We start from the raw sequence: 27,707 nt of genomic DNA on the forward strand, positions 1-27,707 counted from the left end.
TCTGCTGCCTCAGAAAAGGTGTTCAAAGTAGCAGCTGTTACAAGTGTCAGAGGCTTCCTCGAATGCTTTCTGTCGTGAAAAGAGGATGTCAAAACACTTAGCTACTTTTTATGTGGCGAGAAGCTGTCAAGCACAGCAAGTGTGTTTATAAACATTGTGTTTAGCATTAAAGCAGGTCAATGAAGATGCATTCAAGCACGAAGGGAAAGATAGATCCCTATCTTTCCACCAAGCAGCTGCCTCTGGAGTAATAAAACTGTCAATCACTGGCTAATACAATGTTTTGCTGTGTGACATTGAATGGAAGATTTGCATTGATGGGGGGGGGGGTCTCTGCTGGGGGTGGTCTCTGATGGGGTCTGCTGCGGAGGTCTGTGTTGCAGGTATGATTGGGGGCCTCTGTTGGATGTCTCTGTGGAGGCTGTTGCGGGGACTGGTGGAAGGTCTGATGAGGGGGTCTGATGGAGGGTGGTGGAGGCAGGGTAGGATCCCCCTCGTCATTGTGTGCTGTGGGGGGGGGGGGGGGGGGGGTGACCCAATATTCACGTGGTGGGAGTGGAGGATGCCCCTACTTGTCAGTGCACGGGGGAGGGGCAGGATTTTTGTTGTGAGGGTGAGAGGCGCCGGCCGCCAGACCTTGGTACTGGGCCGCCATTTTGAGCGGCGGCCCGATACTGGATTCCGATAGAATCCCGGGAGCTGACTTTCGAAGGTGGGACATGCTCCCGCTGTCACTGGCACATCACTGCACATCACTGGCAGGAAGAGTACAGACCGTGAAAAAGACGGTCCTCCTGAGGTTTTTGTTTGTTTTTCAGTGCCTCCCCGTCTTTATTCCAAGGGCCTTTTTTAAACGAGTAAACAAGGTAATTTGGGTTCTGTGTGGCCAGGTAAAACCCCGCGAGTGAAGAAAGTTTGGCTGGAGCGTGGCCGAGGGGGTGGGTGGGTTGGCGCTGCCGAACCTTAGCAACTATTACTGGCCGGCAAATATAGCCATGATTAGGAAGTGGGTAGTGGGGGTGGTGGTGGGGGTCGGTCGGTATGGGAGCGAGTAGAGGCGGCATCATGCAAAGATTCAAGTTTGGGGGCATTGGTAATGTCACCTCTGCCATTCTCGCTGGCCCGGTACTCTACAAGCCCGGTGGTAATGGCGGCCCTGAGAATCTGGGGGCAGTGGAGGTAGCATATGAGAGTGGAGGGAGCATCGGTCTGGACCCCAATTTGCAGTAACCATCGGATTGTACCGGGAAGGCTGGATGGGGGGTTTTGGAGATGGCAGGTGGCAGGGATTGAGAGGATGGGGGTTCTATTTATAGAGGGGAGCTTCCCCTGTTTGAAGGATTTAGAGGAGAAGTTTGAACTGCCAGCAGGAAATGGATTCAGATATCTGCAGGCACGGGATTTTTTGTGAAGGCAGGTTTTGACCTTTCCGCTCCTGCCGCCACGGGGGGTGCAGGATAGGGTAGTTTCTAGAACGGGGCTGAGAGAGGGGAAGGTTTTGGATATTTATAAAGAACTCATGGAGTCGGAGGAAACGCAGACAGAGAAGCTAAAGCGCAAGTGGGAAGGTGATCTGGGGGGGAGATAGAGGCAGGTCTTTGGGCTAATGCGTTAAGCAGTCAACATGTCCTCAGCGTGATTCAGTTTAAGGTTGTGCACCGGGCACACATGACGGTGGCCCGGTTGAGAAAGTTTTTTGGGATAAAGGACAGGTGTGCGAGGTGTGCGGGAGGCCCAGCAAACCATGTCCATATGCTTTGGGCATGCCTGAAGCGTAGGTGATTTTGGCAGGGTTTTCCAGAGGTCATGTCCACGGTGTTAAAAACAAGGGTGGTGCCGAGTCCAGAGGTGGCGATTTTGCAGAGTGTCGGAAGATCCCAGAGTTCAGGGGGTGAGAGAGGCTGACGTCTTGGCCTTTGCCTCCTTGGTAGCCCCGAGACGGGATATTGTTAGCGTGGAGGGACTCGAAGCCCCCGAATTCAGAGATCTGGCTTAGTAACACGGCTTGGTTTCTCAGACTTGAGAAAAAAAGTTCGCCCTCAGCAAGTCAATGCGAGGGTTCATCCGGAGGTGGCAGCCGTTTGTCAACTTCTTTGGAAAAAACTAACTGTCAGCAGAGGTGGGGGAGGGAGTTAGATTATTGTTTGGAGGAGGTGCACTATGTTTAGATTTGTATTTGTACTGTTTACTGTTATTATTATAAAATTATAAATGCATTAATAAAATGGTTTAAAAAAAAAAGAATCCCGGGAGCTCTCCTCCATGCATAAATTTGCATGGAAGAGGAGAAGGAATCACTCCCGGTACCCAGCGGAGACCAGGAGTGATTCTACTCCGGCGTGATCACTTAGTCTGTAGACCTGAGAATCCAGCCCATGATATTCTCTGATTGCAAACAAACTGATCTGAAATAATGCTTTATTTAATTTTCCCAATATTTCTTAAGATTGACCTTGGACTGGTTGATACATCAGCAAAATCATTAATGGGTCTTCTGGGAAACTGATATTGTATGAACTCTTGGCAGTACAATGATTTGGATCAACATTCCAAGGCAGCATTAAATGGTGGCACGTTGGGCCGATTCTCCATAGTCATTGAGCTGAACCTGGCCCCGTACCCTCTCCCAGCTAAAGGGTGGGGGGGAGGGGGGGGGCTACATACGGGTGCACAAGCTGCCCCAAAGCCACTGAAATAGGCTGGAGGTGGTATTTCTGCATCTCAGGAATAGGAAATCCGACTTAAGAGAGCTTCCTGCCAAACAGAAGCCAGCAGCTCTCCAGCACTTTGGGGCAGGGGTGTGTGGTTGTGGGATTTGAGTCAATGTCTGTGGGTCTCGCTGGCATTTACATCCCATATATTCAACCACATTATTCAGGAAGGTGCTGGGTGATCGAAGATTAACTATTCCTTTGCAAGCAAGTCCAACCTTTGTCAAGCGGAGCAGTGGAATTGGTCCATTTAGAAACCAATCTTGGGCCGTCTTTTGCTTTGCAGTTTCTGATTATTACTTACAGAATTAAGAAGAACGTTGACAATTATGCAGAAGCGGTTTATGGAGAACTATGTGGAAGCAATCTATCGACAAGTCCTTACAAATAACAGTAATTATTCCAAATGTTATCTTGTTCTCCCTTTCAAAAAAGATTCAGTGATCCTGGTGGGGAAACTGGTGGGCTGACCCCACAATGAAGAAATTACCAACACATTCCATTCCTTGTAAGTTTTATTTTGATATAGATCAGAATCCACGATAATTAAACATGAACAGGCAAATTATGGTATGTAGAAAGTACAATTTACTCATGGATTACAGATACAAAAAAGGCAATCCCACGAGATTGAAATAATTTGTACCGCTGTTGCATAAAAGTGGCATTGTACAATTTCCAACTTGGTCCTGGAACACAAGGGGCAGAATTCTCCGTCGGCTGACGTCGCAATCATGAAACGTGATTGGACGGAGAATGTCTTGACGCCATTTTGTGGTGGACGTTGTGCCCCTCCCCCCAGGCACCTCCCCCAAAGGCCCTCCCCCAGTGCCACTCCCAGCTCCTCTTCCCACTTCCCTTTTATCTCTTCTAATGAAGCCTTCCACGTTTACTGCAACCACCCATATATATTGGAGATCTTCCTCTACTCCAGATCGTCGCATGATAACAATCTATCCATCAACTTATGCCTTGGCAGCTGAAGGAACGAGGAAACTCTTTGCGAACAAAGTCCCACACCTGCATATGTACCTAAATTCACTCTCTCTTGGGAGCTGGTATTTCTCCTTCAACTCTTCAAGCCCTGTGAACTTATCCTCCACAAATAGATTCCTGATCCTTTCGACCCCCTCCCTCCTCCACCTCCTATAAGCTGCGTCTATTCCCCACGACGCAAATCTATGATTTCCACAGATTGGCGACATACAGACATGCTCCCCAATCCGAAGTGCTGCCTAAGCTGATTGCAAGTTTTAAGGGATGCCGCTGCCACTGGGCTCACAGTATACCTGGCTGGGGAGAACGGGAGAGGGGCCGTGGCCCAATGCCTTTAAACAGGTCCCAAGACAAGAAGCCTTCTCCATTTGCCCCAACCCCGAATCCCGCTCCCCCTATCATTGCCGCACCTTTTCTACATTCATCACCAATAGTAATATAATAAATTTGGCAGCGTCAGCGCCAATAGCCCATTACAGAGTCTGATGACCTCGTTTGTCCGCAAGTGGAGGTTAGATGCATATTCATAGAATGGCCCTGTTCTTTTGTGTAAAAGGGAGTGGATAATCAAAAGCCCAGATAGTGATGATTAGCTCAAGTCTGGAAATGCCTGGACAGAACCATCTTTGAGGGTTTAGGCAGAGCTTAGAGAGATAAAAGAACCCTGTTTTAACAGGTGGGAGCAGAAGGATTCAGAGAACGATCGGCAGAAGCCATGAAAAACTGCTGCAGAGACAGGCTTTCGAGCAGGGTCTAAAAGAGCTCAAGTTCCAGCAGGAATATGTTCTGTATTGCAAGTATCATTTTTGCCTGCCTGTATAAATGGAATTGAATTGAGTGCTGTATGTTCATTTTACATGCTGTTTAATGGGAAATCGTGTGTTAGGGTTAAGAGACACATGTAAGCTGTTCTTGTTAGATTCAAAGTTTGAAAGTTAAATATTGTTTTTATTTTCCTATAGTAAAGTTTTGTTTGTAAACATAATCATGCCTCATTTCTCATGCAGTCACTCCTGGAGCGAATCGGTCTTTAAAAATAAAAAAAAGTTGTGTTTCTGGTTCAGTATCGTAGCCACTGTTGAGATCTGGTCTGGCATCCATAACAACCCTGAGAAGGATCCAAACTTCTTTAACAACCCCATTATCTTCCCCATACATGAGAGAGCACCCGAAACATACAGCAATATGTGGTCCACATAGGGGGCACTCTGTGCTTTCTCTCTACCCTCCCTTTCAATGCCCCTCCATCTCCGAGTCCTCTGCCAACGTTCGGACCAACACAGCCCGCGATAAAATCCTCAAATGCTCCATTGATCTTATCTGCAGCCAATACCAGCCATCCCCCCTCATCCCTAACCTGAGCTATCGCCTGTGTAGCTGCGTTGTCTCAACTGGTTAGCTAACAGGCGACTAGCCTTCTTCCCATACTCATAGAATACCCCCCCCCCGGTGAGTGACGCAACAGGCTCATTGCCTTCCCTATCGAAACTAGATCGAACTCCATCTGCAAGCTCTTTCTCTCCGCTAACAGCTCTTTTGTCGAGGATGCTGAATACGGCTTGTCCACTTCCAAAATAGCATTAACCAACCTCTGCCTTTCACCTTAGCCTTTTCCCTGTGGGCCTTGTAAGATATTACCTCCACTCTAATCACCACCTTCAGTTCTTCCCAAAACCTGGAGGGCAATACCTCCCCATTCTGGTTAAACTCCACATAGTGCTCTATTGCTGAGGCTACCTTTTTGCAAGATTTATTGTCCGTCAGGAGCACCAAATCTAACCTCCACAGAGTTCACTGGGCTTGACCTGTTTCTAACCTTACGCCCACAAAATGTGGCGTGTGGTCCGAAATCACCTGCAGTATATTCCCGGGGATATCTATTCTCCCACTATAATAAAATCTAATTGGGAGTATACCCGGTGCACAGGGTAGAAAAAGAAAAACTCCCTTTCTCCCAGATGCCAAACCCTCCACAGATCCACCCCCCCCCCCCCCCCCCCCCCCCCCGCCGCATTTGTTCCATGAAAACTCCCAGTTCCTTCGCCATTCCTGATGTTACTAATGATTTGGGGCTCGATCTTTCTGTCCCAATTTGGTGCTTAAATATTCACTAAAACTACCGAAGCCCCCCCCCCCCCCCCCCCCCTCCCATTCACCATCACATACCGCCCCACCCCCAATCCTTGGCTACCCGCTGCAGCCCCACACTGGTTCCGTTCTCTAGCATGCTGATCCCTACTTACAGAACCACACAAAAGGCCCTGCCCAAATAACCCAAACCACCCTTCTCCCCCTACTCCCCCACCCAAAGCACTGCAATCGGGAAAGAACAGGCCCAAATCTCCTCTTCTCAAAGGCCCCACCCCCAATCTCCCAGCGAGAGAAAAGGACTCTGAACAACCCAAACATCGACCATAGTGAAAAAGACCCACACATGAAAACGTAGCACCTCCAAACATTCAGCTTATAAAAACATCGAAACTCCACATTAGTCCTCTCCCAAACCATTCTTCCTAACACAATCATTCGCCTCCTCCGTATTAAAATAATGTTCTTTGTTTTTGAATGTGACCAACAATTTTGCCAGATGCATCATCCCAAAGCTAACCTTGTTCCTAAAGAGCCTTGTTGAAGCCCGCTCGACGTTCGGCCAGGTCGGGTCCGAGGTCCTGATAAGCATATGATTCTTACAGCGCAGAAGGAGGCCATTCAGCCCACCAAGTCTGCACCGACCCTTTGAAAGAGCACCGCAGCCCAGGTGCATTCCCCCGCCCTATCCCCGCAACTCGGTCAAAGATCGTCACGTCAGATTAGAGTTTTGTGCTGTCTTATAGGAACATGTATTGACAGCAGTGGATCATTTAGTCTTTGTTCTGCAACTTTAATGTATGTGCTGCCAAAGCTAGTGTCAGATCATATGAATATTTTAACAAGCATTTGGCGATATGCCAGCGTTTTGACAATTTTAAATTAGTTACTGTATTCATTTTCTGGAAAGCCTATCATGAAGGATTAAAGGGTGGGTGAAAAATTGATAAAAACGTGTCACCTATATTTATATTGATTGTTGGGAAGTATGTTTTGTGTTGTTTAAAAAATGATACCAGATTTTCAATCCATTCAAATGACAGAAATAATTATATAAAACAGCAGGCCAAGAAGGGGTTCTTGTCATCAGATATTTATTTGCAAATGTTTCAGTGCTTTAAAAGATCATTTTCTTTGATATCTGACTCAATAGTAACTCATGGTGTTGCCCAGTCCTGGAGATGAATGAATTGCTGAAGTTAGGTATCTCAGAGGTTGCCTGCTACTTTTGAAGTCGATGATTTGCGGTAGGACAAAGTTAGTAATTGTGAGCAAATATCTGACTGTCTTCTATTTCCCCGGCCTGCATCAGCAGCATGATAGAGACACTGAGACTACTGTCCTGTGTTTGACAGATTCCTTCTCCCGATATGGGCCAGAGGCAATGGAATGTTTTTGGATATGGAAGTTGAACCGGAGGACCAACATGACTTTCCGTGCAGGAGTGGGGGGTTCGGAATAAAAATAGAAAATTCGGGATAGATTCAGCAAGCCCAGCAGTATCTGAGGAGAGAGAAACAGTTAACGTTTCGAGTCCGTGTGGCTCTTCTTCAGAACTGAAGAGAGGTAGAAATGTGATGGATTTTATAGTGGGGGGGGGGGGGGGGGGGTGGAAGAAGTGGGGCACTATAGAAGGTCAGGACTAAAATCTTTATTATTGCCACAAGTATCATAGATTATCATAGAATTTACAGTGCAGAAGGAGGCCATTCGACCTATCGGGTCTGCACCGGCTCTTGGAAAGAGCACCCTACCCAAGGTCAACACCTCCACCCTATCCCCATAACCCAGTAACCCCACCCAACACTAAGGGCAGTTTTGGACACTAAGTGCAATTTATCATGGCCAATCCACCTAACCTGCACATCTTTGGACTGTGGGAGGAAACCGGAGCACCCGGAGGAAACTCACGCACACACGGGGAGGACGTGCAGACTCCGCACAGGCAGTGACCCAGTGACCCAAGCCGGAATCGAACCTGGGACCCTGGAGCTGTGAAGCAATTGTTTAGCTCACTGGGCTAAATCACTGGCTTTTAAAGCAAACCAAGCTGGCCAGCAGTACGGTTCGATTCCCATTCCAGCCTCCCCGGACAGGTGCCGGAATGTGGCGACTAGGGGCTTTTCGCAGTAACTTTATTGAAGCCTACTCGTGACAATAAGCGATTTTCTTCTTTTCTTTCTTTCTATCCACAATGTTACCATGCTGCTTACATTAACACTGCAATGAAGTTACTGTGAAAATCCCCTGGTTGCCACATTCCGGTGCCTGTTCGGGGACACAGAAGGAGAATTCAGAATGCCCAATTCGCCGAACAAGCACGTCTTTCGGGACTGTGGGAGGAAACCGGAGCACGCGGAGGAAACGCACGCAGACACGGGGAGAACGTGCAGACTCCACACAGACAGTGACCCAAGCCGGGAATCGAACCTGGGACCCTGGCACAGTGAAGTAACAGTGCTAACCACTGTGCTACTGTGCGACCCCATATATATGAATATATACATGAATAGGTCAGGAATCCACAGATGTTGCCAGACCTGCTGAATGTGTCCAGCATTTTCTGTTTTTATTTCAGATTTCCAGCATCCGCAGTAATTTGCTTTTATTTTAAGTGATGGTATAGGCCCTAAATGCCTATCTATGAATAACGGTGGTGGGGGTGGGGGGGTTGCACCTGCATTTTGAGGAAGTGAAGTCCCCACCCCAATCAAGCGAAGAATCCTCACACTCACTTCTCAATCTGGGAATAAAACCTGACTTGAGGAGCTTGACCATTCGAGCCTATGTTACCAATCAACCTATAAGTGGACTGCATTTCTAGGTTACAGCAGTGTCACAAGACTAATACCTACCATCTGCCGTGGCATAAGACTATGATCATCTTGGCCACAAACTGGGTTCAGTCGATTCCCTTTCATTTTGGACTCCTCACAACATGCTGCATCCAAGGTTATATAGTCCTATTGCTAAGGCAGTCTTCACCAAAGGGCAGTTGATGGGGTAGTGGGACTGACTATTACATGGTGTGGATTATATATTTTTTTTATTATTACGAACATGTATCAAAGCAGTTACAGCAAATAGCCACCCTGGGAAACATACTTCCCAACAATCAACTATACAGTCTGTACAGATTTCCCCCCTTTTTCACCTCCCCCCCACCCTCCTGCTGCGAATAGCTCCTCAAACACGGTCATAAATACCCCCCACCTTTTTTTGAAAACTCCCTGCTGAGCCCCTCAACTCATACTTTAGCTTCTTCAACCGCAGGAAGTCATACAGGTCACCCAACCATCCTGCTACCCCCACTGGCGATGCAACCGCCACTCCAGCAAAATTCGCGGTCATGCAATCAGTGAGGCGAAGGCCACAGCATCGGCCTCCTCCTCTCCATGAGCTTCTCTGAAACCCCAAATATCGCCACCAAATGGTGAGGGTCGGGGTCAACCTCCTCCTCCACTATCCTGGCTGAGACCATGAACACTCCCGCCCTGAATCTTCCCAATTTTTCGCAACCCCAAAACATGATGACGTGATTCGCTGGCCCCCGCCCATACCTCCCACACTCATCTGCTACCCGCCGAAAGAACCCACTCATTCTCACCCGAGTCATGTGCACCTTGTCCACTACCCTGAACTGTATCAGGCTCATCCTTGCACAAGAGGAAGTCCTGTTTACCCTTCGCAGTGCCTCATTCCATACTCCCCAATTGATCTCAATTCCTAACTCCGCTTCCCATTTCTCCTTGATCTTCACCACCTGCTCACCTCCCTGCTCCCCAACCAGTTATATATATCCCTAATTTTTCCCTCCCTTCTACATCCGGAAGCAGCAGTCGCTCCAGCAGGGTGTATCCCGGCAACTCTGGGAACCCCCTCCAGACCTTTCGCGCAAAGTCCCTAACCTGCAGATACCTGAACTCACTCCCACTCGTCAGCTCTACCCTCTCCCTTAGCTCCTCCAGACATGGTGTGGATTATAGTGAGTGCAGCCCTCTGTGGAGGTTTCTCAGTTGTCACAAAAGAATGAAGAGAACAATTTAGGGAACAATATGTTGAAGGTTGATAGAACATGGAAGGTGGAGTGATTTGTGTTTCAACGGAAATTTAAAGGCAGGACGAGAATTAAGATGATAATGTAGTATTTTGAAGGTTGGGGCATTCTGCTGAAAGTTGCATGCGAGGAAACGTGGAATAAATATTACTTTAGGATCGGAGGGTTGCACAACTACACGGGGTAGAGGGGAAATCGCAGCCAAAGGTTAGGCAATTGTTCTGATGAGTTGCTTTTTCCTGTGTTTATTTTATGACTTTGGCAAGAAATGCCACTGATTTCTCCTCGGTTCATCTTTTGAAGTATTTATTTTTCAAGTCCAACAACAGGATGAGGTAAATAGAACTCAAGACTCGGCAACTTGCCCAAATGGCTGAACATACTGTTGGGAACGTTATATTACCTAGAATCCTATTACAATGTCTATTGCAATGGTAATTGTTAGGATCCATTAGGTCCATAACTTACTGAATCATGTTCCATTCCCTCCATAGCTTGCCTTTGGATCATTTCTTGGATTGCTGGGACTATCGCTGGATGTAAACCGGAAACAACTGGTGAGGTGTTTTAATAATCTGGCGATTAAAATGATATTATGTAGATTCAGCAGGCCTGGCAGCATCTGTGGAGAGAGAATATTGAGACATATTACTGGCAGGAAATGCACTTTGGAACACACTGAGGTTGTGAAAGGCACTATATAAATGCAGGATATAAATTTCTCTGTATTCTTCGTAAAATGTACAATGTTGGTCTATGAAATAATAATCAAATATTATAGGTGTGGTTTCTTCCGCCCGCCGCAAGATCAGCACTGGCGAGCTGCAGACAGTGGAAAAGTCCATTGACCTCGCGTGGGATTCCCCTGTCGCCGGGCGGGCACGGCCAGAGTTACTTTAATTTAGAATGGCAGTATCATTTGTTGCACCCTCCAATCTCAAATATATATGTATGTATATATTATGTGTATATAAATAATGCATCTGTAATATATATATATATATATATGTGTATAAATATAAAACATACATGGGGTTTTCTAAGATTTGAACATTGCCTAATGTGTCATACTTTTAAGATTAAAGTCTGCTTGGTTGGAACTACAAGTCTATACCATGAAACTTTAAGACTTTGTCAGGATCTTGCCTTTTTCACGTGACTGACCAGATTGTTGATGTTGCAGAAATACTATAACGGAATGTCTTCACAGTCTTGACGGTAGACTGGCAGAGCAAATTCCCCGCACACTGGACAATCCACTCGATATTGATGACCTTGACAACTATAAGGGGAAGACTAGGCTGATCTGCCACATTACATTCTGGTACCGAAGACAAAAACGTACCCTAGTGTTTTGTGAATGAAATATTTGGACAGTTGTATGAACTCTCTGTACATACTCTGAGGACTAAAAAGGCAGCAGTTATATGATGATTATTATTATTAAGAAGAGGAAGCATATCTGATATTGTTAACTACTGCCAGAGGAAGCTGGCAAGGCCTTGGTTTAACAACTCCTTTGAAGGGTTGGCACCCTTCACCATGCATCAATGTATTCTCAGCCTGGTTTGCATATTTAGTTCTTTGAAGTGGCACTTGAATGCTTTGTTTTGGCCTTATGATGCAAAACTGCTACTCTTTGGGCCAAATTAATTCCAGTGCCATTTTCCCCACATGCATGGTGACACAGTGGTTAGCACTGCTGCCTCACAGCTCCAGGGACCTGGGTTCTCTGGTTTCCTCTGGGTGGATTTGCCGTGCCAAATTTGGCCCTTAGTGTCCTAAAGGCTAGGTGGGGTTACTGGGTTACGGGGATAGGGTGGAGAAGTGGGCTTAGGTAGGGTGCTCTTTCCAAGGGCAGAGACGATTGGCCAAACGGCCTCCTTCTGCACTGTAAATTCTATGACTCTATGATAACTTCCTGTGCTTTCAGTGACCACTGGTGTTCAAGTCATTTTGTCAAGTTACAGCTAATTAGAAAAATGACATTAGAGAATTTGAAAAACAATGGGCGGGATTCTCCGTTGGCCGATGGCGAAATCGTGAAACATGATTGGGCAGAGAATAGGTTCCGATGCCAAAATCGTGGCTGGCACCGATTTGATGCAAAATTGCAATTCCCCGTCACCCAACAGCGGCGTCAATATGGCCCGGAAGGCACGGACAGCGAACACCGTTTGCACATCATTAGCGGGCCCAATGGCGCGGTTCACTTGTGCTTTTAAAAACCATGAAACCAGCATCATGGCTGCTGAGGGAGAGAGAGAGGAGGTAGGACACAGAGGCTCAGCTGTAGGCTGCCGGGCCGAAAACTGGCCGGGTTGGCTGGAGTTGGGGCGGTGGAGGGTGCCCATCTTGCTGCGCACCCCACTGACCACCCACCTTGGCCCCTGGTTCTGCAGAGTGACACTGGCTGTATGGGTGCCCACCCCACCCTCCGCCACACCATCCCCAATCTGACCGCTGGCGACCCACAATAGCCCCTACGGGAGCGTGGCGTGGGGGCCGTGGAACGTACCCCTGGCAAGAGCAGTGCCAGCCGAAGGTACCTCTGGCATCAGGGACAGGGGCCCCTACGTTGATGGGCAATGACGGGGCTGTCATAATATCCACTCATGTATATCATGAGATGCAGACAGGCAGTGATTGACACACAGGATAACCAATGAACACACACGACACAGAACAACCAATCACCAGACAGGACACCACCACTATAAAGCCCACAGGGCATTAAGGCTCTCCCTCTCTCACAGGACACGGCTAAGGAGATAGTCACAGTGCACAAGCCAGTGAACATCATCACCATGTGGTAGAGAGCTAGTCTGGTCAAGCCAGTGGGAGGTTATCAGTTAGGTTAATAGAGTGTCAACCCACAGCAGATTATGTACAGCAATCAACAGGTTCAATAAAACAGTGTTGGACCATCTCCTGTGTCGGAAGCCTGTTTCTCGTTTCACTGCATCCAGTTGCAATCGATGTTAGACCAACACAGATAACACATCATGGTACCAGGGAGCTATTAACTCTAACGATCCTACCTCGAGTGAATCTGCAACGACCAACACGCAGCCATCCAGCGGCATGGAAAAGATCCAACCTCTCTGCAACTCCGGATCTCCGGCAACCTTGGCGCCAACTGGAAAGTCTTCAAACAGAAGTTCCTCCTGCATATCGAGGCCTCCGACCTCGAGGCAGCATCGGATGCCCGAAAGATCGCGCTGTTCCTGTCTACTGCGGGGGATCACGCCATCCACATCTATAACTCGCTCACGTTTGCCGATGGCGAAGACAAGACAAAGTTCAAGACGGTTCTGCTGAAATTCGACAGCCACTGCGATATTGAGGTGAATGAGAGCTTTGAACGGTACATCTTCCAACAGAGGCTTCAGGATAAGGATGAACCTTTTCATTCCTTCTTGACCCAACTCTGCATCCTGGCGCAGTCATGTAATTATGACTCGACGGCTGATTCCATGATCCGGGATCAGATCGTTTTCGGGGTCCAGTCCGACTCCCTGCAGGAGCAGCTCTTCAAAATCAAACAGTTGACCCTCTCTGTCGCCATCGAAACGTGCGTTGTCCATGAGCATGCCAGGAATCGTTACTCCCGCATCACGGCGGCGTAAAATGCAAAACTAGCCTCCCACGAGGCAGAATGGGTGCAGGCCATCACAAAAATGCAAGGCCTGAGCATCGAGGAGAGTGGCCGTTTAGCGCGTTTTTCCCGGGTCCCTACGCATGCGCGCCACGACCGGGTGGACGACGAGGCCGAAGACCCCGATGCGCATGTGAGAACGTCGGCGGACCGCACTGCGTATGCGCGATGGTGCACAGAACTGCTGACATGGTCAATCAGAACGGCCAGTACTGCATATTCTCCATGGTGGATCTGAAGTCTGCTTACCACCAGCTCCCAATCCGCCCGGAGGACCGCCACTACACGGCGTTCGAGGCAGATGGCCGCCTCTTCCATTTCCTCCGGGTCCCCTTTGGCGTCACAAAAGGGGTCTTGGTGTTCCAACGAACAATGGGCCGAATGGTGGACCAGTACGGGCTGCGGGCCACGTTTCCGTACTTGGACAATGTCACCATCTGCGGCCATGATCAGCAGTACCACGACGCCAGCCTCCACCGATTTCTCCAAACCGCCCAGAAACCTAATCTCACCTACAATAAGGAGAAATGCATTTTCCGCACTACCAGACTAGCCATCCTCGGCTATGTCGTGGAAAACGGAGTCCTGGGCCCCGACCCGGACCGTATGCCCCTCTTACAACTCCCTCTCCCTCATTATCCCAGGGCCCTCAAGAGGTGCCTGGGATTCTTCTCTTATTACGCCCAGTGGGTCCCCCAGTATGCGGACAAAGCCCGCCCACTATTTAAGACCTGAGGCACTCTCAATTACGACGCAAGAGCGAGGTCGGTAATCAAAGGCTTTAATCTACAGAGAACAGGACAGCATTCGAGAGAGGTGTGCTCACCACATGGAGCCTTATCCGATATACTGTTTCCTGGGGGCGTAGCCAGAGGCGGAGTCCCCCAGGGTTCCAAGCCTCTTAAAGGGGCAAGGTATTAAAGGTCAGGTACCGTTTACGGCAGTTATTGATACCGTTCATCACAAGACCACACTTTTCCCACTGTCAGCTGAGGCCCGCCAGGCCTTCAACTGCATCAAGGAGGACATCGCCAAAGCCGCCATGCGGGCGGTGGATGAATCCGTCCCCTTTCAGGTGGAGAGCGATGCCTCAGAGGTCGCTCTCGCCGCCACTCTGATTCAGGCAGGGAGACCAGTCGCCTTCTTCTCCCGAACCCTCTCCGCTTCGGAACTTCGACACTCCTCAGTCGAAAAGGAAGCTCAAGCCATTGTGGAAGCCGTAAGGCACTGGAGGCACTACCTCGCAGGTAGGAGGTTTACCCTCATCACCGACCAAAGATCGGTTGCCTTCATGTTCGACAACTCGCAAAGGGGCAAAATTAAAAATGATAAAATCTTGTGGTGGAGGATCGAACTCTCCACCTATAATTACGATATATATCGACCGGGGTGAGCTCAACGAGCCCCCAGATGCCCTGTCCCACAGCACATGCGCCAGCGCGCAAGGCGACCGCCTGAAGGCTATCCACAATGACCTCTGCCACCCGGGGGTCACCTGGCTTGCCCACTACGTCAAAGCCCGAAATCTGCCTTTCTCCAACGAGGAGGTAAAAGCCAACACCAGGGATTGTCCGATCTGCGCGGAGTGCAAACCGCACTTGTATAGATCAGACAAGGCCCACCTGGTAAAGGCTTCCCGGCCCTTTGAACGCCTGAGCATCGATTTCAAAGGGCCACTCACTTCGACCAATCGAAATTTGTACTTTTTTAATGTCATCGACGAATTCTCCCGCTTCCCCTTTGCCATTCCGTGCCCCGATATGACCTACCACACAGTCATCAGAGCCCTGCACCGTGTCTTCACCCTGTTCGGTTTCCCCAGCTACGTACACAGCGACAGCGGTTCGTCCTTCATGAGCGACGAGCTACGTCAGTACCTGCTCGACAAGGGCATCGCCTCGAGCAGGACTACCAGCTACAACCCCAGGGGAAACGGGCAGGTGGAGAGGGGGAACGCGACGGTCTGGAAGACCGTCCTACTGACCCTCCGGTCCAGGAATCTCCCGACCTCCCACTGGCAGGAGGTCCTCCCCGACGCGCTCCATGCCGTCAGATCCCTCCTATGCACCGTAACCAACCTGACCCTCACGAACGATTATTTGTTTTCCCAAGGGGCACTACCACGGGGGCTTCGCTCCCATCCTGGTTGAGGACACCGGGCCCGATCCTCCTCCAGAAGCACGTCCGGGCACACAAAACAGACCCACTAGTAGAGAGAGTGCTACTGCTTCACTCGAACCCCCACTACGCCTTTATTGAATATCCCGACGGCCGTCAGGACACCGTTTCCCTCCGGGACCTGGCGCCTGCAGCATCCACCACCACCACTACCACCGCCGAGGTACCCCTCACACTACACCCCACCAACCCCCCACGCCCTGCGCCCCCACGTCTATAGGTTCACTGCCCACGCTCTGCGCCCCCACGCCTATAGGTATCCTGTGCCCCCCTTTGCCCGTCACACCGGTCAGGAATGAAGCTCGGACCGAAACACCCCTGGAGTCCACCCTCATACCCACACCGACCGTCACCACCCAGCCACCCGAAGAGGCTGCAACCCCGGTGGTCCGCCGATCCCAAAGGACGACTCGGCCACTGGACCGGCTCAACTTGTAGACCCGTCCTCCCCGCCGGACTTGGTTTTTTTACAGGGGGTGAATGTGGTGAATTTATACTGTATTGTAATTCACACTGTATTGTATTGCATAGTATTATGTCCTTGTGGGCTCTGTCTGTGAGCCGTTGCACGGCTCCGCCGATAGGGGGAGGTGAGGGGCTTGTACAGGGCTCCACCCTTGGCTCCGCCCATGGTTCCGCCCATGGCCCCTCCCACTATCGGAAGTATAAAGTGCTGCAGCCGTGAGCCTGCCATCAGTTCTTCTGGTCGCAGGCAGGCTCTGTTGTAAGACTATTAAAACCACAGTTTACTTCCAATCGTGTCTCAAGTGAATTGATGGTCACATCATGGGGTCACCATGTAAACAGGTGGACCTGGTTGGACATGAGGGCATGCTAACATGTCGGCCGTTCACCCCCTACAGACAATGGATGTTGGAACTCAACCAGCAATGGTGGTCTTCCTGCTAGTTGCCACAGCCCTGGGGAATTCCCTGCGGTTGTACAAGCTATCGCTGCTCGAGGAGGAGGAAGAAGCTGCAGCAGCAGAGCATGTAGCAGCTGCCCAGGATGGAGAGCCGGCTGCCCAATAGGCTGAGGAGGAGGGGAGGGCGCCAAGGAGGCGCCGCATGAGGCCTCGTGTGTACTGGCAACGCCTGTCATTCGAGGACCTGCTCGACCGGTTACGCTGTCAAAGTCTCCGGCTGAGCAGGGAGACAGTGCGACATATCTGCCAGATGGTGGTACACCTGGTACCGCAGGGGTATGGGGAAGGACACCCGTCCCCGGTGGCCGTCAAGGTGACGGTCGTCCTGAACTTTTAAGGCACGGGGATCCTTCAAGACACTGAGTGAGGATCTGTCTGGGATCTCACAGAACTCAGTGCACAGGTGCATCCGCTCCGTCACGGAGGCCCTATATGTCCACGCAGCTTAATACATCCATTTCAATGTGGACCGAGCCTACCAAGACGCCCGGACAGCAGGGGTCACCGTCATCGAAGGGATGAATCGGGTTTGGGGCAGATTGACGTGATGCATGTTCCCCTACGAGCACCTGCAGATGACAGGCTGCGCTACATAAACCGAAAAGTGTACCACTCAATGAACGTGCAGCTGATATATGACCATCAGCTGTGCATCTTTAACCTATATGCCCGATACCAGGGCACTGTACACGACGATTCCTGCCATTATTGAGACCCCCCCCCCCCCCCGGCTGGAGTTTGGATCTGGAATGACATGGGTTATCCACTGCGGTCTGGGCTGATGACACCAATCTGGAGGCCATAGACCCATGCGGAAACCTGTGACAATGACGCCTATCCAACAACCAGGAACATGATCGAGCCTCTTGACGGTGCGGTTCAGATGCCTGGACCTCTCTGGAGGGTCCCTCCAGAATGGTGCAGAGAGGGTTGCCCGCAGCATGGCGGCCTGCTATGTCCTCCACAACATCGGGCAGCAGAGTGGTGATGAGCTGGAGGATGAGGAGGAATGCCAGTCCTCGCCCGACAAGGAGGGGCTGGGGAAGGGTTGGCAGGACATGGGGCCCAGGCATGGAAGGCCGGACGATGTGTGTGCCAGGGCCAACGTGCACGGGATGCTCTGATCGCCTCCAGGTTCAGCGACTCGGGGGGGGGGGGGGGGGGGGGGGGGGGGGACTGGCCAGGGTCACCCCACCCAATGCCACCACCACAGACACCACCCATGCGGTGTTGACCTGGGTGGCATGCATGGTTGGCACTACCTCCTGCTGCTGCACGCGGTTGGACTCCTCCAACTGCATCTGCACATTCTGGATGCTTGCTGACAACCGTTCATGTAGTTCCTGGCTCTGACGATCAAGGGGACTGTCCTTTCCAGAAGCCCAAAACCCATCTGGACGGCAGCTAGTTTTTGGGGCTGGTCTGCCCTCTCACCCCTCGGTAGTTCCTACGTCCACCTGCTGTACCGGGTCAGCTGTGAGGTGCATACCTGATAGTGTCCTCTTCACGAAAGTGCCCAGCCGAGGTGAGTGTCTCTGGGTTGGTGGAGGGTGTTGGAGATTGGCTGTGATGGAAAATCTGTGTCATCCTCAGTCTCGGGCGGAGGGCTGCCATCCGAGCTGCTCTCATCGCTGCTCTGCTCACTGGGGGGCTCCAACTGTGGCACTGGCTGGAGACAGGGGATGCCAGATGGCGCCGCCGCCCCATCACCAGCAGGTCCTGCAAGACACAAGACGAGGCCCATGATTTGATGTAGGGTGGTGTGGGCTTGAGGGTGGTGTGGGGGATAGGGTGGAGTGAGGGTGGTGTGGGGTTGCGTGTGGTGCTGGTGGGAGTTGACACACATGTCACAGGGAACCGCAACTAAGCGGGGTCTCATTTCCTCACTCGCAGCCGAACTCCACCTTGGCGACCTCCCTTTCCTCCAGCTCACTGACCATGTCCAGGGCCCTCTGCTCTGCCAAAGTAAGGCGCTGCAGGTCCGTCAGTCCCCTCTTCCGGGGGGGGGGGGGGATGTAGAAGACTACAGCATTAGAGAATCTGACGCATGTCGCCCAGGGGGTGGGTGACTGGTGGCTTCAGTAGCCGGCATGTGTTGCCAGTTGTGGGTTCGGCCGCCCCCTGTGCTGCGGAGCAAGGAGGCTGGTTACCGGTGTGGGGGACGGGGGTTGGTGCCTACTCACCCCGGCTGCCCTGAGGAAGTCATGTTTTTTTACAGCACTGCTGTCCGGTCTGGGTGACGTTGCCAACAGCGATGCTAACCTCCTCTGCCACCTGAGCCCAGTTACGGCGAACAGTGGCGGCTGGGAGCCTCCTTCCTGGGCCGGGGTACCGGGTCATCCCCTACCGCGTCCAGGAGGGTCTCCAGCTTGGCATCTGGGAACCTTGGTGCCATTCTCCTCACTGTCATCTTGTTGGCTGGAATGGTGCGTGGGGGGAGTGAAGTGCGTATGTGTGGCTGCAACTTGTCAGCCTCCTGAGTGTTAATCGCGAAAACGGCAAATCCGGCACCATTTCTCATTAGAATCGATTGTGTTCCACGTGGCGTTGGCGCGAGTCCCTTAACAGTAGCGGAATCAGTCCAGCCATGGCGCCAGTTTTGTTGTTGTGGAACTCCACGAGTTGGCATCAACACTTAGTCTCAGAAACGGAGAAGGCCGCCCAATATTATTCTCAAGCAATCACTTCGTACTGTCAAGACAGAGACCAACTTCTAATTTGCATAGAACATGGAAAGATTACTATTAAATAGAAAAGAAAGTGTTATTAACATGGTTATCTTTTATCCATCAATTAGAGGAAATTACTACAAGCAGTATGATTTTGGCTCTTCGCATTTCTAAAGGGACTGCACTTTTTTAAGCCATTGTGACCTTTTTTTAAAACACCTCTGAAAGAAGCTCGTCTTTTTGAAAACACAGTGGACAATTTGGGCGCGATTCTCCGCTGCCCACGACGGGTCGGAGAATAGCGGGAGGCCTTCCCGACATTTTTCCCGACCTCCCGCTGTTCTCCCCCCCCCCCCCCCCCCCCCCCCCCCCCATGGCCGCCCCACGAAACGAATCGCTGCTCGCCGGTTTTTACGGCGAACAGCGATTCTCCCCAGGCCGATGGGCTGAGTTCCCAGGCCTTTACGGCCGTTTTCACGAACGCAAACACACCTGCTCTCACCGTTCGTGAAAACGGACACAAAGTGCCCGTCCCGGATAACCATGGCACCGGTTGGCACGGCCGCGATGCCGTGCTTCACGGGGCCACGCTGCTAGCCCCGCCCGGGGGGGAGAATCGGGTCCCGAGAGGGGGCGCGGAGGCTGCCGTGAAACATGGCCAGTTTCACGGCAGCCTTTACGACTCTCCGCATTTGCGGAGAATCGCGCCCTTTATTTTGTGCTTTATGGAAGAACACAAAGCAGAGGAACACAGGGAACTTTAAATTGCATCATTGGGTGAATTTATGAAGTCTGAATGATAAGAATGATTCACAAATCTGACTCCAGAGGCAAAGGTAACCTTTTCCCCAATACTGTTTCACACGACAGTCTGCAGTGCCTGTTTAAATCCAATGTCAAAAGGCTTTAACAAAGAGTCATTCAGGCTCGAAACATTAGCTCCCTTCTCTCTCCACATATATCATCAGACCTGCTGAGATTGTCCAGCATTTTCTGCTTTTGTTTCAGATTCCAGCATCTGCAGCAATTTGCATTTAGCTAATAGGCTTAGTGTCCCATAAAGCCCATCAGTTTCCACCTCCATAACATAGAACATACAGTGCAGAAGGAGGCAATTCGGCCGATCGAGTCTGCCCCGACCCACTTCAGCCCTCACTTACACCCTATCCCCGTAACCCAATAACCCCATCTAACCTTTTTGGACACTAAGGGCAATTTATCATAGCCAATCCACCTAACCCGCACGTCTTTGGACTGTGGGAGGAAACCGGAGCACCCGGAGGAAACCCACGCAGACACGGGGAGAGCGTGCAGACTCCGCACAGACAATGACCCAGCAGGGAATCAAACCTGGGACCCTAGCGCTGTGAAGCCACAGTGCTAGCCATTTGTGCTACCATGCTGCCCCTTGTTGATAACATCACTTGACTCTACCTAACTTGGCTCACCTGCTGCTGAAACCCTTGTTAACGTCTTTTAATGTCAATTTACTATTCCTCTGCAGTCGTAGATGGTCTTCAATGATCTACCCTTCGGAGACTTGAGAGCGTCAACTCACACCAGGTGTCATGTAGCCTCTCGTGCTATCTTGTAGGTCCTGATTAAGCTCGGCCTTGATTTTAAAATTTTCATCTTTTCAAACCCCCGTTTCTCCTGTATCCTCCTTTGAGATACGTGTACTCCTCTAATTGTGGCAATCCCACAGCCAACAGATGAGATGTAAGCTCTGCAGTTCTGCCACATCCAATCATGAATGGTAGTGGACAATTAAACAACTGACCGGAAGAGGAGACTTCACAAATATCGCCGTTAATGATGGGGTGCCCAGCACATCAGTGCAAAAGGCTAGGCTGAAACATTTGCAAACATCTTCAGCCAGAAGTGCCAAGTGGATGAAGCATCTCGGCCTACTCTGGAGGTGCCAAACATCACAGGTGACAGGCTTCAGCCAATTTGATTCACTCCATGAAATAGCAAGAAATGGCTGCAGCCACTGGACACTGGATACTGCAAAGGCAATAGGCACTGATAACATTCTGGCAATAGGATTTGCATTTTAGAACCTGCCGATCCATAGCCAAGCTGATCCAGTACAGCTACAATCTAACCAGCAATGTGGAACATTGCCCAGGTCCTGGAGACAAAAATAAGGGCAAATCCAACCCAGATGATTACAACTCCACCAGTCTACACTCAATCATTAGAGTGATTTATGGGTGGCACGGTAGCACAGTGGTTATCACAGTTGCTTCATAGCTGCAGGGTCCCAGGTTCGATTCCCAGCTTGGGTCACTCTGTGCGAAGCCTGCACGTTCTCCCCGTGTCTGTGTGGGTTTCCTCCAGGTGGTCCGGTTTCCTCCCACAGTCCAACGGTGTGCCGGTTAGGTGGATTGACCATGCTAAATTGTCCTTAGTATCCAAAAAGGTTCGGTAGGGTTGCGGGGATAGGGCGGAGTTATGGGCTTGGGTGGGTTGTCCTTTCCAAGGGCCGGTAAATGGGCCTAATGGCCTCCTTCTGCACTGTAAATTCTATGAAGGAATGTTTTGTCACCAGTACTATCAAACAGCACTTATTCGGCAATAACATGCTCAGTTTGGGTTCGGACAGGGCCACGAAGCTCCTGACCTCATTACAGCCTTGGTTGAAACAGTAACAATAGAGCTGAACTCCAGAGATAGACGGTAGCATAGTGGTTAGCACTATGGCTTCACAACACCAGGGTCTCAGGTTCGATTCCCGGCTTGTGTCACTGTCTATGGAGTGCACGTTCTCCCTGTGTCTGCGTCGGTTTGCTCCAGTTTCCTCCCACAAATCCCGAATGTTGTGCTGTTAGGTAATTTGGACATTCTGAATTCTTCCTCTGTGTTCCTGAAGAGGCGCCAGAATGTGGTGATGAGGGGCTTTTCGCAATAACTTCATTGCAGTGTTGATGTAAGCCTACTTGTGGCAATAAAGATTATTATTATTATTAGCGTGAATATCCTTAACATCATGGCGTCATTTGACTAAGTATGGCATCAATGAACCCCAGCAAAACTGGAATCAATGGGAATCAGGGGGAAAACTCTCCACCGGTCAGAGTCACACCTAATATAAAGGAAGATAGTTGTGGTTGTTATAGGTCAATCATCCCAGCTCCAGGATATCACTGCTGGAGCTCCTCAGGGTAATGCTCTAGGTCCTATTATCGAACCTGAGGTCAGAGGTGGGATGTTCCCTGATGATCGCAATATTCAGCAACATTTGCAACTCTTCAGATACTGAGGCAGTTTGTGCAAAAATGCAGCAAGACCTGAACTGTATTCAGGTTTGGGTTGATAAGTGACAAGAAACATACATGTCACACAAGTGCCAGGCAATAGCCATCTCCAACAAAAGAGAATCCAACCATCTCCCCTTGACATTCAATGGCATTACCATCATCAAAACACTCAAGAAGCTCAACAGCATCTCGGACAAAGCAATCTACTTGATTGACACCCCATCCACCACCTTAAACATTCACTCCCTCCAGTACTGACGCACAACATCAGCAATGTGTACCATCTACAAGATGCACTGCAGAAACTCACCAAGATTCCTTCAGCACCACCTTCCAAACTCATGATCTCCCACCTCGAAGGACAAGAGCAGCAAATACCTGGGAACACCACCACCTGGAAGTTCCCCTCCAGGTCACTCACCATCCTGACTTATATCACTGTTGTTCACTGTTACTGGGTCAAAATTGTGGAACTCCCTCCCAAACAGCACTGTTGATATTCCTACAACACAAGGACCTCAGTGATTCAAGAAGGCAGCTCACCACTACCACCATTTCAAGGGCAATTTGATGCCCACATCCCTTGAATGAAATTAAAAATATTTTCAATGTCAAACTTGCCAGATAATACTTCTGTGAACTTCCTTGGGAATGTTTTACCAGGCTAACGGCAAAACAAAATACGAAGTGCTGTTGTTGTTGTAATAACAGGGTCTGAATTCAGTTCGAACCTTCTAAATTGGGAAGCACGGTAGCATTGTGGATAGCACAATGGCTTCACAGCTCCAGGGTCCCAGGTTCGATTCCGGCTTGGGTCACTGTCTGTGCGGAGCCTGCACATCCTCCCCGTGTGTGCGTGGGTTTCCTCCGGGTGCTTCGGTTTCCTCCCACAGTCCAAAGATGTGCAGGTTAGGTGGATTGGCCATGCTAAATTGCCCTTAGTATCCAAAATTGCCCTTAGTGTTGGGTGGGGTTACTGGGTTATTGAGATAGGGGGAGGTGTTGACCTTGGGTAGGGTGCTCTTTCCAAGACCCGGTGCAGACTCGATGGGCCGAATGGCCTCCTTCTGCACTGTAATTTCTATGAAATGGGAAATCATGAAGAGAAGCTGTTCTTCCTGAGCATTTATCATGGGGAACAGTGGTCGTTCATAATTACAGAAATAGGAGCAGGAGTCGGCCCCTTGAACATGCTCCCCCTTTCAATAAGATCTGATTGTGACCTAAGTCCGCCTTCCTGCCTGTACCTCCTGACTCCAAATTCTGTCTAATTCCGCCTTGAATATATTCAAAGACCCAGCCTGCACTGGGGAAGAGAACTTCAAAGATCAACAGCCCCCTGAGAGAGGAAATTCTTCCCAATCTCTGCTTAACTGGGAGATCCCTTGGGCTAGATTCTCCGCAGCCTTGCGCCAAAATCGCGTTTGGCGCGAGGGTGGAGAATGGCAGTTTACGAGGGAATCAGGACCGGCGCCGCTGAAGCGATTCGGGAATCGCTCGCCCGCAATTTACGCAGCACGGCTAGGGGGCCATTGACATAGGCACCCCTCGTGATTCTCCACGGAAAACTTGCCGAGTTCCCAACGGCGTGATTTTAACCATGTATTAGTCATCGGGAACCTCGGGTGGCGGCTACGGACTCAGTTCACGGCCGCTTTGGAGGGGGGGGGGGGGGGGCGGGGGGATAGATCACTGTGGGTGGCCTCATGGACGGCCAGGGGAGCGATCAGGCGGCATGGATCCGTGGGCGCGCGCGATCTCGGGGGGGGGGGGGGGGGGGGGGGGGGGGGTCTACATTATCGATGTAGGTCCATGGTCCAAGTCCGCCATCGCGCACAGTGTGGCAGCTGCAGGCTGCCGCCGTGTGGATGCACGGACTCCCTACCCGACGTGCAGGGACCCGTATCCGCAGCCAGAGCTGTGAGAAGCACTCCGGGACCCTGCCAGCTCTTAAGGAAAGTCCAGAGTGAAACACCAGCATTTTAATGCTGGCGTGGGGACACAGCCCCATTTTTGGAGAATCCATTTTTAAACTATGACTGCAGTTTGAGATTGCCCCATAAGGGGAAAACATCCTCTCAGCATTTACCCTGTCAAGCCCCCTCAGAATTTGATATGTTTCAATAAGACCACCTCTCATTTTTCTAAATCCCAATGAGTATAGGATGAACCTGCTCAAACATTCCTTATAATACAGCCCCTTCTGAATCAGCCTGGTGAACCTTCTCTGAACTGTTTGAAGTGAAAATATCGTATTTTCCAGTGTATGTCGATGTGGTGGAGAAATTGAATTGGTTAGATTTCCGATTTTTCTGAATTCCCTTCACATATAAGCTGTAGTGGTGTATAAAACAAGACCAGACCAGGCCAGAAAAACAGGTTCAATTCAAATCTCTTTTCTTTGTGCTTTTATCAATGAGAAAGTAAAATCATGCAGCTCATGGTGTCAACACATCGGGCAGGATTCTCCGATGGCCGATGCTGGAATCAGGAAACGCGATTGATCGGAGGAACAAGGTTGGCGCTAGGCGCCCGACGGAATGCCATCGTCCGGTGCCTCGACAGCGGCGTGATTGCATTCCATGCCGCACGGACACTAAACTGTGCTGGCGTATCATTAACGGGACTGCCCCGCTGTTCTCCGGCGCTTTCAGCATGCTCCACCTCTGCCAATTTCACTTGTGATTTTAAGAACAGGAGAACAGGCGCAGTGGCTGCTTTGGGAGAGAACAGAGGTAGGGGCTATTCCCAGAGGGTTGACCATCGGCTGCCGGTTCTGCCGCTACCATGGTTGGCCTGGCCTAGCCCAAAGGGGAGAGAAGGGGACCCCGGGAGGTGGAAGCCATAGAGGCAGACACAAAACAGGAGAAAAGATTGATATGACCCAAGTCAACCCAGTCCTCACCAGTATTATATTCAGTCTGGGCCTTAAAAGAAAAAAGGCACAGATGTTCTGAATCCAGTTTAAAGGGAAAGTATAACCCCTCCCTCCCCCCAAAAAAGAAAATTAGCTTTAACTACAGGGACCTTCCTCGATCACAGCAAGGACAAACTAACCCTACCAAATCCCACCCTCCACCCCACTCCGGTTCCGCTCATCTTCCTCAGTGAGACTTGGGGGGGGGGGGGGGGGGGGGGGGGGGACGACACAACAAAAAGCACCCCCGCCCTCCACCACAAGGATTAGTCGGACAATATAAGACCCAAATACGTTGAGGATAAAGAATAAAGAGTGCGCAGAAATTCCGTATTCAACATTCGGCGTGACATGATATGAACTTGTGATGCACTATTAATTACGACAAGATGAGAGTAGAGAATAATCGAGGCTTTATTACGCAGAGATGTGGAGCTGCAGCTCGGAGAGTCCACACATTTATACTCCGCCTACTGGGCGGAGCCAGCAGGCAGGGATCTACCTCAATACCTGTCGTACAGGGGCCTTACCGTAATACCCTTGTATGCAGTATATAATACAACAGTAGTGACTACCACATTCACCCCCTGTTACAAAGGAGTCCAGCGGGGGTGGTGGAAACTATTTACACACAGGTTGTTAAAAAATTTATAAAGAGTCTACAGATTTAGATGGACGGGTGCCTTGATCCACCGTTGTGAGCGCCGCAGGTGTGGTGTTGATGCAGGCGTTGGTTCGGTCATCAGTGACTCCGGGAGAGTGTCGACCTCATCTTCATCCACGGGTGGGACCAAGGGGAGGGTGAAACATCCTGGAGCAGAGGCTGTGGTGGGGTGCGCTGGGGGAAGGGAAGGAGGTGCCGGGGCAGAGGGGGTGTGTGTGGGGACCCAGCTGGTGCCAGGTCCCAGAGGGAGACTGTGTCTTGGCAGCCGTCGGGGTACACTACGTAGGCGTACTGTGGGTGCGCGTGGAGTGGCTGTACCCTCTCAACCAACGGGTCCACCTTGTGTAGCTGCACGTGCTAACGGAGGAGAACGGGTCCTGGAGCTGCCAGCCATGTTCATGGGAACTTTCGTTAGTTGCAGTACACAGGAGCGACCAAATGGCATGGAGGGCGTCGGGGAGGACATCCTGCCAGTGGGAGGCTGGGAGATTTCTGGAACTTATTGGCCAGCTGGACAGCCTACCAGACCATCCCATTCTCCCGCTCCACCTGCCCGTTGCCCCAGGGGTTGTAGCTGGTCGTCCTGCTCGAGGCACTGCCCCTGTTGAGCAGGTACTGATGTAGCTCCTCGCTCGTAAATGAGGATCCCGGTCACTGTGGACGTAGGCGGGGAAACCGAACATAGCGACGATGGCGTTAAGGGCTTTGATGACGGTGGCAGACGTCATGTCGGGGCATGGGATGGCGAAGGGGAATCTCGAGTACTCATTGACCACATTGAGAAAGTACGTGTTTCGGTCGGTGGAGAGGAGGGGTCCTTTGAAGTCCACGCTGAGGCGTTTAAAGGGGAAGGAGGCCTTCACCAGGCACGCACGGTGTGGCCTGTAGAAGTGCAGTTTATACTCCGTGCCGACCTGGCAGTCTCTGGTGATAGCCCTGACTTCCTCGATGGAGTGGGGCAGATTGTGGGCCTTTATGAAGTGATAAAAATGGGTGACCCCTGGGTGACAGAGATCGTTGTGCAGGGTGCGGAGTGGGGCCACTTGTGCGCTGGCACATGTGTCTCGGGATAGGGCATCGGAGGGCTCGTTGAACTTACCGGGTGTGGTGAATCACAGTCCGTGTAATTCACACTGTTATTATATATGATGTACTGTGTCTATGTAAGCTCGGTATACGAGCAGTTGCACGGCCCTGCCCAAAGGGGGAGATGAGGAGTTTGTACTGGTCTCCACCCTTGGCTCCGCCCATGGCTCCGCCCATGGCTCCTCCCACTAACCGGAAGTATAAAGCTTGGCAGTCGAGAGCCTGCCTGTCAGTTCATCTCATCGCAGGCAGGCTTTGTTGAAAGACTATTAAAACCACTGTTCACTTCCAACCACGTGTCGTGTGAATTGATGCTCACATCAATTTAATAGTCTTTGGAAACAAGAAGAAATCGAAGAAACAACTATGGAATCAGCCCTCAAACCTGACCGACTAGAACTCGACCCGCAGGCTGCAGAGGCAAGAGAAATCTTTCAGCACTGGCTCAGATGTTTCAAGGCCTACCTGGCTGAATCAAGTACTGCTGAAACTACA

The 27,707-nt window shown here is 50.7% G+C and overlaps 1 protein-coding gene across 1 annotated transcript in view; it reads left to right on the top strand.

Moving 5' to 3' along the window:
* The window catches only part of LOC119976361 (transmembrane protein 255B), a 109,834-nt gene that overhangs the window by 23,999 nt on the left and 58,128 nt on the right, over positions 1-27,707 (top strand). Inside the window, 1 exon segment of the mRNA XM_038816845.1 lies at positions 10,347-10,409. Coding sequence (XP_038672773.1) covers positions 10,347-10,409 — 63 coding nt within the window.

The sequence above is a fragment of the Scyliorhinus canicula genome, chromosome 13, assembly GCF_902713615.1.
Source record: "Scyliorhinus canicula chromosome 13, sScyCan1.1, whole genome shotgun sequence".
NCBI classification, from domain to species: Eukaryota; Metazoa; Chordata; class Chondrichthyes; order Carcharhiniformes; family Scyliorhinidae; genus Scyliorhinus; species Scyliorhinus canicula.